Source organism: Eptatretus burgeri, chromosome 2, assembly GCF_056783735.1.
Source record: "Eptatretus burgeri isolate ZD-2024b chromosome 2, Ebu_testis_v1, whole genome shotgun sequence".
NCBI classification, from domain to species: domain Eukaryota; kingdom Metazoa; phylum Chordata; class Myxini; order Myxiniformes; family Myxinidae; genus Eptatretus; species Eptatretus burgeri.
Window position 1 is genome coordinate 115,121,041 of NC_140962.1, and position 12,309 is coordinate 115,133,349.

General features: G+C 42.4%; 1 protein-coding gene across 7 annotated transcripts in view; it reads right to left on the reverse strand.

Moving 5' to 3' along the window:
* Positions 1-1,699: 1,699 nt before the first annotated feature.
* The window catches only part of LOC147032882 (E3 ubiquitin-protein ligase RNF220-like), a 127,612-nt gene continuing 117,002 nt past the window's right edge, over positions 1,700-12,309 (reverse strand). For 5 of the 7 annotated variants that reach the window (XM_085870851.1, XM_085870848.1, XM_085870850.1 and 2 more), the window contains 2 exons: positions 9,618-9,692; positions 1,700-2,145 (listed from right to left, as the gene is read on the reverse strand). In XM_085870851.1, coding sequence (XP_085726977.1) covers positions 2,074-2,145; positions 9,618-9,692 — 147 coding nt within the window. In that variant the 3' untranslated portion in view covers positions 1,700-2,073. Of the gene's footprint in view, positions 2,146-6,656; positions 6,790-9,597; positions 9,693-12,309 lie in introns of all 7 variants that reach the window. The other 2 variants (XR_015055387.1, XM_085870847.1) reach the window with 2 other exon arrangements.

Genomic DNA, 12,309 nt, shown 5'->3' on the forward strand with positions numbered 1-12,309 from the left:
CTTGAACTCAGGACCTTTTGGATCCCAAGCCACTGCCCTAACCACTGCGCCAACACCAGGCTATATATATATATACACACACACACACACACACACACACACACACACACACACACACACACACACACACACACACACACACACACACACACACACACACACACACACACACACACACACACACTCTCAGAGTTCGTCCAAGCTGGAGATTCCCTCGTGGAGGGAGGCAAATGAAGTAGCTACAACCTCCGTTGTGTGACTCTTAATTCCCCTGGCAAGTTTGGTTGGGATTGGATGAATGATGACTGAATGTATCGCAGTCAGACAGACACCAAATTGCATATTTTAGTATGATGAAAGCTGTAAAGTTCCTGAATATTGAGCAAGGCAAATTGATAGAAATTATAGCACTGGGAGCACAACATTTCTTTCACAGTTTATTTTTTGACCATTGTTTTAATGATACCCTTCTTATTAATCTTGATTATTTATATACAGACAGTGAACAAAAAATTTAAACACCAATGTCACTTAATAGGGCATTGGGCCACCACTTGTGGTCAGTACGGCATGTATACGCCATGGCATAGAGTCCACCAGCATCTGGAATTCTGCAGGAGGGATGCGGCACCATTCTTCCATGAGAAAGTCAATCAATTCACATCTGTTTGATGGAGGTGGAAAACGTGGTCCCAGGTGTCATTACAGAATATCCCATAAATGCTCGATTGGGTTCAGATCTGGTGACTGAGAAGGCCATGACGTATGGATAGCATCAGCGTCATGCTCATCAAACCATTGGGTGACCAGATATGCTCTGCAGATGGGGGCATTGGGCAGGGTGGGGGGGGGGGTCTCCTCTTGCAGCCATGCTCACCATAATTCTAGGCAACCAGGCCTGTGCAGCATTATTATTATTCTGATTCGAAGCATGCTGGGATGTTATTTGCCAAATTAACACGAGCTCCATCTGTGTGGAAGCCGTTGCTTGGTGTCTCTCATTTACCCAGGTGTTTCCATTTTTTTTATCCACGACCTGCATGTTGAATATTGTTCCTCGTTTGCAGACACTTTTTGTGCATTTTGATACATTTCCTTTTATTAAAAAAAATAAAACAGGAAAACAGAATGATAATCAATAGACAGAATGATTACCACAGAATGATAATCAACATAAAATTGCATCCTCGAGTCTTGTGATTGTCATGGTTGCAAGCATATATTAACATCACCAGACTCAGTGGCATACTGCTCCAAGTCTGGGAGGGTGGTGGTTTGAACCCTGTTGAAGTTATCCCAAATACTATAAAATGGAACATGCTGCTTCCTTGCTTGATGCTCAGCATTTAAAAAGTATAAGAGCTCAAACAACCATTGGTTGGCAACGATTGTGCAGGCTTGATTGGGCCTAAAGGCTTCCTCCTTCATGGAAGTGGCTTGTAAGGGAACCCTTATTATAAGGTATACACAGATATTTCAATTGTTTTTGCAGTTAAAATAAACAAACACCATAACTGAATAACATGTGCTCATTTCCTTATCCATAAAACCCCCAAAAAACTTCAATATTTATGTTTACTATTGAAAGATTCTCCTTTAAAATTTTCTACATTTCAAGACACAAAAAATGAATAATGGCTGAAGACAGCCTGAGGAGATTAAAGGGGTAGTATGCAAGGACATGAGGCAGTCGAGAGTATATTGTACAAAAAGAAATTTATTGTTCAGTTGAGCAGATGAAACAATACACTATTTTGGAGAATTACCTTAATTACTTCTGTGAGAAGAGTAGGGGCTTTCATGAAACAATATTGCAAAGTATCTAACAGGATCTCCATGGAGAAAGAAGAATGAAATGTACATCACAAGCGAGTATATTTGATGTCGAGATGAATCCCCCGAAGGGTTGCCATCAATCCCCACAAGCTTTCTAATGTCATCCAGAAAATTACTGCATATTGCAATAACAAAGAAAGGATTCCATAACATGTCTAAACTAGGGTGGAATAACAGCAGACAGAAGCATATCTTTCCCATAAGAAAATTAATTGTCCCTGAAAATATCAGCCCAAGTTACAAGTAGATCTTTCGCAGATCTCCTGGAGATGTTATGGTGTTGCATTGAGGGCACAACTTCTTCACACCCTGCCAGGAGAGAAAACCAGTAAAGACAAGAAAACACTGAAGGCATTCTGTGTGATAGTTGGGAATACTATGAATAGAAAAGTTCGAGTTAAGTTATAAAATTGTCCAAAGCCTCCAAAGTTGACAAAGCTTCGAATGGAGGAATACTTCCTAATTTGATTCTACCTCTGATTTTGTGTCAGAGCTCTACATTCATGTAGTCTCGAGAAATTCATATAAGTTATTGACAAAACCGCATATACGTGAGATGGTCGACTGCCAGAGTTCGATCCAAATCGGGAATTTAGAGTTTGACCAAGGTATTGATTCAAAAGCTTACTCTGTAAAAAACAAAATTAAAAACAGAAATACTGCATGACATTTAAGCAAATGACACAGCTGACAATATTCCCTTGGAACGACTGCATATATCACAATCGAGCCGAAAATCTCAATCAGATTTGATTCTGTAGAAATAAACCCCAAGAGGTTTTGTTTGACACATGTGACTGCTGGCTGCATAATTTTGGAGGCTCGGTTCTCGGCTGTCCTACTGATGCAGTGCACCCTGTGGATTAGGGCAGGAGTTAAGAATTTGGCTTTGGTACTGGCTTGAAGACAGAGCAGAGTTGACAGCTTATAGTCACATTGAGATTCCTACGTCTGTGAAGCAAGAGGTTCGATTAATTAACAAATGTACATTATATTTCGATGCTTCAGCCCTACTGTGTTAAAATCAAGGAGCAAGGAGGCATGGCCAGGTGGACAAGGGGTGTGGGTTGGGTGTAGTGACTGGCAAGATCAGCTTCGTGCAGCTGCAGACGTAGGTGGTTATCCTCCGACACAACATGGACTCGGCCAGTCACAATGGACAATCTTTTCGAGGGTACGTGGGTTCATAAAGAATTCATAGACCATATCCAGTTCAGTATGACTAAATCCAGTATGAAAAGGGAGAGAGCATCATGGCAGTCCTAGCGGCTGTGTCGCAGGTCTTGGCTGTATTCAATTTTCCTTGTTCATATTGTTCACCTCACCCACTACCCCCACCCGCACCTTTCTCTTCTCACTTACTGCTTTTATTACCTTTCTTGAGGGAAGGAGAGAAGAAAAGAAGGAGAGAGAGACAGCAAACCGTTTCATGGAAAGGGCGTTGGATGACTTTTTGAGACATACCATCTCACCAACTCCTGAAAAAAGTTGCTGCTCGTCTACGTTTGTGGGGTGCACCAGAACGGACTCCCATGGAGCAGAACGCGATCAGTGAGGGGGGCATGCAGACCCCGGTGAGGAAGCACCAGATCAGCCCTGATGGCAAGGGGACCCCCATTGAGTGATTGGCATTCAGCTACCGACGTTTCAGCGGCTGGATGGGAGTGCCTGAAGCGGACCCCATGGAAAGGTGAGCGATCAGCTCCAGTGGATGTCAAGACCCAGTGAAGAGGCAAGCGATCAGCTCTGGCGGGTTGTGGACCCCTGTGGAGAAGTGCGCAATCGGATCCGGTGGCATGGGGTTCCTGGGAACGAGAATCAAATTATTTGACTTTGAGTGAGGAAAATGGGGCAGCTGGACAAAAGAAAAGAGATGGAAATGAGGAGTGGGGGGGGGGGGAGGTGGGTCATTGGCATGGAGGAGGGGGCAAGTGGTGACAATCAGATATGATGGACGAAGGAAGTAGCAAAGGTAGTCGGTGATTAGGAGGTTTGGAAAAGGATAGAGAAGAACTAGGATATAGGGGGACAACCAGATGCAGGGTTAATGCACTTGTATGGGCAAAATAAGAAAACAGCAAGGATAGCTGGGGATAAGGCAAGGCATGATATGGAAGTGAATGTGTAGAACAAGAGGATGGTGAGAATAAGATTATTCATAAATGGGCTTGTTACAGGGATGAGAATAGTGAAGACATGAAGTGGCTGGGGAGTGGGGGGGGGGGAGACTATGATTAAGGATGGCAATGGGAAGCAGTGACAGAGAGCTGCTTCCGATTGTTTGTGGAGAAGAGGTTGAAGACGCAAGGTGATATGGCATTAGGATTTGTTGAACTTGAGAAGGCCCATGACACTGTTCCAAGAGAGATGGTGATAGCAACACTGAGCTGGATGGGAGTGCCAGAAGCAGAAGTTAGGTTGGTGGAGGGTATGTACGAGAGAATGAAGGGAAAAATTTTGGTTAGTCCTAGGATGTCAAAGGAGTTCAGTGTGAACATCGGGTTGAGGCAGAGAAGCTCTCTCAGCACACCCATATTCATCATGGTAATGGATCTGGTAAGCAGGAAGTCAAAATGAAGGCTATTCTGGGGAAGATGTTGTTTTGTGGATGATCTGGTTGTTGTGCTGTTGCATAAGCGGGAGATGCAGGAAATGCAGGAGGTACTAAGGGAGTAGAAGGAGGCATTCTGGAAATATGGATTGAAGAAGAATTATGGAGAAGATAGAGGTAATGTGGGTCAGGCAGCAGTGGAAGAAAATTAATATCAGGAAAGAGAGAAAGATCAGGCAGGGAAATAGGTTTGAGTGTCTGGGGGAGGGGAGGCAGTGACCAGGGATGGTAGTTCGGGGGCAGTGACTAGGAATGGTAGTTCGGAGGCAGAGGTGCAGAGGAGGATACTGGTGAGTGCAAATGCATGGAGGAGGGTGGAGGGATTGATGGTAGAAAGAAAAATATCAAGGTTATTGAAAGGGAAAGACGTAGTGAATTTTGTAGCACCTGCTTACATTTACGGTCTGGAGACTGTGGCACTGACAGAGAGACAACAACAGATGCTGCAGGTTTGCGAGAACAACTGGAGGTTTGCGGGAGTGAAGATTGTGGATAGAAGGATGGATGGATGAACTGAGAGTAAGATTGTTGTGCAGATGAGCTAAAGGGGAGGTTTGTAAAAAGCCAGCTGAAGTGGGCTGGACACTTGGTATGGATGGAGGAAGAGAGAGTGGCAAAGAAAGTGGATAGGTTGAGGGAGCGAGGTAGGAGGAAAAGAGGAAGACTATGGTTGAGATGGGAAGATTGAATGAGGAGGGATATCAAAAAGGTGGGGATGGTTGGAGAATGGAGAAAGTTGGCCGATGACAGAGGAAAGTGGAGGAATATCGTGTTAAAGGCAGGGCAGAAGCTTGGTTCCATTTGGCCTCACCCCATATAAAGGGAAGAGAGGAAGAAGTAGTTCCACAACTTGCTGTTGTACCATGCGAGGCCCTTGCCAGACTGAAATCAGCTAAGGGTAGATTCCTCTTTCTCTCAGTGGGAAATAGAACCACACTATCTCCAAGAATAAATCCCTTAACCTGAGCCCTGATGGCCTACCATAGCCACAGGTTGTTACAAGAAAGTTCACTATGCTGACCACTTAGGATCTGTTGTTCCGTACATGCATTGACCATTTGTACTACTCTCTCAGATTGGAAAGAAGTGGAATTTTTTGTAGCTCTCTGGCAGATATTCAGACTTCGCAAAGGGATTTTATACCGCTAATGGTTCACACCATCCTCTGGAGCAGGATCATGGTTGCTGGTCATGCAGACTAGCCTAAAGGAAGTGGTCACAAGACAATTGTGGTCACTGTGGATGAAAGCTTTGCATGTGGTCAGGAGCTCAGGTGTGCCAAAGAAGGACTTTGCATGACGGAGTATGCCCAGTCGGCGACTGGCTTTGGAGGCCAGCTAGGAAATGTGGCTTTCCCAGGAAAGATCATGGCCGGTAGTGAGACCTAAAAGCTTGAATGCAAGGACTTCTACAAGAAGATTGTTGAGAAAGTAGATGGGGTGGGGAAGGGGAGGGAGGGTGTTTCACGTGGTCCTTTTGGAGAGACATAGTGAGAGTGTGAGATGTGTCAGGTTTGAAAGACATGTTCCAAGTGTTGGACCAGCTTTTGATTATATCCAGATCTGCAGAGACTGAAGAGGTTGCTGCCTGCTGATTTGATGAATGACAGATGGTATGGCAGAGGGTGGAGTCATCAGGAAAGAGATAAAGAGGATTTTCCAGAGTTGGAGATCATTGATGAAAACCAGAAAAAAGAACAGGGACCAGAACACTGCCTTGAGAAACTCCAGCCTGGACAGAAAAGAGGGGATGAGAGAACTCTATTAAGGGCCAAACGTTGACTGTGACAGGAAAGGAAGTCTGCGAACCATGAGTGGAGACTGCCTTGGACACCATAGGAAGAGAGTTTGGTGAGTAGGGTGGGTGCCAGATCATATCAAAGGCTTGCAATATATCTAGGGTGATGGCTCTGATCTCATGTCTGGTATTGAGGACCACCATACATTGTTGGAAAAGCAGAAGCAGAATGTCCATAATAGTGACCTGGTCTGAATCAAAAAAAAAAATCTGAGTTTTATCCTGCAGTGGGGTTCTCGGGGAGGGGAGCAGGTTATACGGTGCAAGGTGAGAAGTAGATAGATGTGAAATTGTATTATGAGCTGTGGTGTATATGCCCTGCTGATTAGATGACATGTTACATGCACAGTGGCTCCCTCACAGTTTAGGCTACATAAGGCCTGTGCCTGTTGGATGTCTTTTTTTTGTATACCTTGATGAAAGTCTTGCTTTTTCTTTGTGGTGGCCTGAAATGTCTCCACTTATCCTTGTATGTGATGGTCTTTTTCTTTCCAGGATGAAGCACTTTGATTTACGACTCCAAGCCGTGAAAGCCCATTGCTTCACTGACAGGTTAAATCAAAAGACAGCATGTTGCACTTCACAAAAATATTGCATGTCTATCTGTGAGTCTCATTGAGGATGTAAAATGAGCGGAAACATGTGAAGAGAAAAGAAAAAAATTACCCCCGTGTGGGGGTGACGGTCATCTCTATAATACCCTACCACAAGTTCTCAATGTTCAGTTCAGGTAACCGCGAAACAGTCCAAACTAACCGTTTAGATTGAAATAGTTCACAGAGATACACTAGGATAATACTACTAATGATATAATTAATAAATACGAGTACGTGCCCGTAAAAAATTAAATTAAAAAATAATAATAAATAAATAAACCACACAGGCCGTTTCTTCGCTCTCACGTGCCCGTACGTGCGTGACCCGGAAGTTCGATATTATTCGCAATTTATTTTTAATACCCAATTATTCAATTAGCGCCAACGTATTTTACCTTTTCGCAATGTCGTGGCAAGGAAAAACAAAAATAGAAGAGAAGAGAGAAAAAATTTACTTCCTGGTTCGGAGCATACCAGCACTCTGATGTTCCCGAAATTTATACACCGTCTAATATGAAAACGATCATAACTTGGGCCATTCTGTTTATCTATAAATGCGCATAAGAAATCGAGAAATTATTAGAATACACAAAGTCATCACTCTCCAGAAGCCCGAACGTTGTAACCCGTAATGGGGAACGTGGCTGTGCTTCCCTTCTCCATCGGCCACGCCCACGCAACAACGTGTCTTCCCATTGGTTTGGTAAATAAATGGCCATAACTTGGGAAGCACTTGTCCGATTAATATCAAACCTTGAAAAGGTACATCCTCAGGTCCCCAGCAATATACCTGGCAAATTTCAATTAGATGGGACCAGAGGTTGTCGAGAAACAGCGGTCACACACACACACACACACACACACACACACACACACACACACACACACACACACACACACACACACACACACACACAGCTGGAATTATAGATAGATGTATTGTTCATTTAGTACCCGGATTAACACATCAGAATCACCAGTAAGTGCAATACGTGGTTTTCCGGTCCGTCCACTCTCTGGGGACATTTCACTTCCGGTTGTCGAAAAAAAAAATGAAAAAAAATAGGCTTAGCTCTCTGAGATTATGATAATCCTGTAGATTATTCTTCACTGATTATAATGCAACTTTCAGAATGAAAATTGGTCAAGTATTTATAGAGATATTGAGGTTTGAAAAATCGTTAGAGCTAGCAAATTCATTAATTATTAATTCCACAGAAGTTTCGTGACACTGCATAAAGTAACATGTCAGGTATGAAAAAACATTTTGTATGCCATATTCATTAATTATTAATTCATTACTTATGGAATGTACTCATTGATATATTAATCAGAAAGCCCGAAGCATGTAGCATAATTTATCACTTATCCCCTCATCCAGGATCCGTGGCCTCGCCCCACAGCCTGCAGCCCTATGTCCGCTGGTGATTATGTTAGATATCGGCACGATCGAGAGGAGCCTGCGAATTCTCCCTGCTGATGCACTGAATTGATGCAATCGTTCGGCCAGAATATTCGTTGTCAAGATGTTGTGTGATTAAATCACCAATACAGTCACTCGAATTTATACCGCCGACATACTTCTTAACAATCACCTTCGCCCCAGAAACCACAGTCAATCTGAACCATGCTGGCCACTGCTCAGACGCCATGACCGGACTACTGCGCAGTTCTACTACGCAGTTTGGTTAAAGATGACTCGGCATTTTGGCGCTTGCACGAAAATATATTTTGAAAATAAATGCCGACGTTTACATTTCAGGTTTTTAAACTTTTGCACCTTCGGCAGAAAATGTATAAATATAAAAGGCTAAAAATGTGTTTTATATTTACATTTCATTTCTCCTTCCTTCCTTCTTTGCGAATCGCATCGGCGTTTTTGGCCATCTTCCAGATCACGTGACAATCAAACGGGAAGGAAATTCAAAAATCTGTCCGGTTAGATACAAGATAATATTTTTTTTACTATCATAATCAATAAACAGTTGCCGAATATCTTGTAGAATGGCAGACTAGATAGGTTTTGAAAATGGCGATTTTTATAACTTACGTGACCTCGTCCCTGACCTTGAACCCGGCCAAAAGTTATATCGTTGTGCAACACTCGTCGACCTCTACCCACATACTAAGTTTCATCAAGATCGGAAAGAAAAATTGTTGACGGACGGACATTTGGTCCGGCTTTATTTGGTCATCTCCGTAGAGATGATCTAAAAAAGGATTTTACAACACGTATTTGCTGTTGCTGCTGTCATCATAGCTGTGGTTGGTGTTGTTTGTATAATCATGTGTACTATTATATATTTTTCTATTGTTTCAAGAATTATTACTATATATAATTTTGTCTGCTCCTTCCGTATGAATAATGTTTCATTCTAAAGGGTTCCTATTGTCGGAGCAATGGAACCACAACATTAAAGCTCCAAGTCTGCTTCTTTCTCTTCCCTCCTGGAATGGCAGGCTTTTAAAACAGGCAAATTCCATGATTAAACAGACATGAATTTTTGTTCTAAGTAAATCGATTATTAGCTACCAATTTATTATTTGACAGCAGGAACCTATTGGAATAAAGTGTGATGGACGGGTGGACTGACACACACAAAACACACAAAAAAACACACACACACACACACACACACACACACACACACACACACACACTTTGACGGGATGTTAAAAATCGGAGTTGTTCATTTTACTTGAGAATGTCAAACTTAACAGGTAATGGGGAAAACAACAAAAAAATGTTGATCTCACAGCTATGTGTGATTCCTCACCAATGTTCGCATCCAGCACTCTTCACAATGCACGTGCCAGCACTGGATTGATGTGAGAGGAACAGTGTATGGTTCCTGAATGAAGGAGAAAAGAGCAGTCTGGAGAATTTCTTCAACTTATACTGGATTTTAACACAACAATGAAACAGATAGAAACTTCTGACAACCACATGCTCTCAAAACACACTCAATTATATAATGATGGTTGTATAACCATAATTTCATGTTATAAAATTCAATCAAAATACGAACCAATGGAGATAAATGATCACACATATTATGAATAAAAAAAGAATTGTGTGTTCATGAAAAAGCTACAGAAAGATGAGCGTTTGAAAAAGAAGATATTCATAGCATGTGTGAAACACGCGCGCGCGCGCACGCACGCACGCACGCACGCACGCACGCACGCACGCACGCACACACACACACACACCTTTAAAAACCATATCAACCACCAAATAAGCATTGCACCTTCGTCACTCCGATCAATCACAGAAAAAAAAAATTTTCTCATTACAACTTCATAAAACAGGATAACTATTAAATGCAATAAAATGTATTTTAAAGTTATCCAGGCCTAGGTTACAACCTGAAATTAAGGAATAAATAGTTTTCATCGAGCACACAGTCTTGAGAAAAAGGACATGGGGAGGGTCTTCCAGACTGGAGGTTTCTGGAAGTGATGCAAAAATCACAGACTACCGAGCAGTGGATAAATGTTATTTGATCAGATGAATCAACCTTCACTATGTTCTTGACAAACAGATGAGTGCACATGTGGTGCCAACCTAAAGAACTCTATAAGTCTGAGTGCATGGTTTCAATAGTAAAGGGTTCTGGTGGTTCTGTAATCTTGTGGGGCACATTTTCCTGGCATAGTTTGGGTGCAGTCATTCCCTTAGAAAGCAAGGTCAATGCCAATCACTACTTAATGTTCCTGAATGATGATCTTCACCTCATGTCGCAGCATTTCTTTCCTGCCAGGAGGGGTGTCTTCCAGGATGACAATGCCCCCATCCACAGCACGCATGTGGTCGCCCAATGGTTTGATGAGCATGACACTGATGTTATCCATGTCACGGCCTTCTCAGTTACCACATCTGAACCTAATCGAGCATTTATAGGATATTCTGGAACAATGCCTGAGACAGCCTTTTCCACCTTCATCAAACAGGTGTGAGTTGATCGACTTTCTCGTGGAAGAATAGTGCTGCATCCCTCTTGCAGAATTCCAGACACTGGTGGACTCTATGTCACAGTGCATACAGGCTGAAGTGCTCGCACATGGTAGCCCAATGCCCATATAAGTGACTTTACATTGGTGTTTTGTCCACGACCCGTATATATTGAACTAAAATGAAATAAAAGCTTTAAAGGGTGGAGAAAAAAACAAATAAACGTTTTTGGAAGTTTACAACAGTTTATGCACCATCTTTTCAACCACCATATTGAACATGTTAAATGAGTTATTTGTGCCTGTTGATTGTGTCCTTTATGGTGTCCCTAAAAACAGCAAGTTTCCTGTATGGAATGATTTTCAATTTTGTTTGACTGCCAGACATGCAGACAGACTAAATAAATTACCTTACTTCTCTCTACGCATGTGCACTCCGGACGAGATTCCAGACAATTTGCCAAATTCAGAGCCGAAGTACTGCTAAACTGCAGGTTCGTGTTCCGATTCATGTGCAACAGTGTGGAAAATATATAATTAAATTGAAATAAAGTAATTCCTCGTTCATCGACTGATGTCTGCAAACAGACAGACAGAAGACAGACAGAGACAAAGTGAACCAATTGTTCACCCCCAATTTTCGCTTTGTGGGTGGGGAAAAACTATATCAGGTGGTCCTAACTTATAATATAGCAGCAGAGTACCCGCGCTATGGGCGAACTTGTTTCAAAGCATGCAACACTTTCTTCTGACGCATGCCTTTATTTGGGTGGTGTATAGGCAACTGACAGGTCTGTGTAAGTAAAAAAAAAATAACCTGGGTTACATGCATGAAGCAAAAACATACCACCTGCTTATAATTCAAAACACCTCACTGAACAGGAAAACGTGGGGACAGGATTACTGTCCTGTAAATGGTAGAGACTTGTAATACCCTCCGCCACCTGGAGGCGGCGTGACACGATACACATTTACATACAAAAAATTGCACCACCCCTCACATACTTTAAGACCACCGGCAAAGATAAAAAAACACCCCAATACAATATTTGCGGTCAGGCTGATCCTATCCAGCAAGTATGGATGTAATCTACCCAGAACTGTAGGAAGAGTAGCACAACACACACACACACACACACACACACACACACACACACACACACACACACACACACACACACACACACACACACACACACACCGGTCCGTGAATTATAGTAAGGCTACAAGAAAAAGTACCCATCCCCAGTGATGGGAAAAATTTAAGTTAATCTATGATTTTAAATTATTTCATGGACTTAAAATTTTTTAATTGTGTTGCATTCTTGGTTTCCTTCTGAGCCAAAGCTCTGAGCTACTTATAATGTTGCGAATTTGGAAGCTTACTGCACACAACAGCCAGGTCCTATAGATTAGCTATATCGGTATGTGTTTCTAGTTAGGGTCCCGTCCTTTGTTTAATGGGTGATTAATTGTACGTGCGCTGCGAGTTATTTTATAGATAGGATTTTTAGA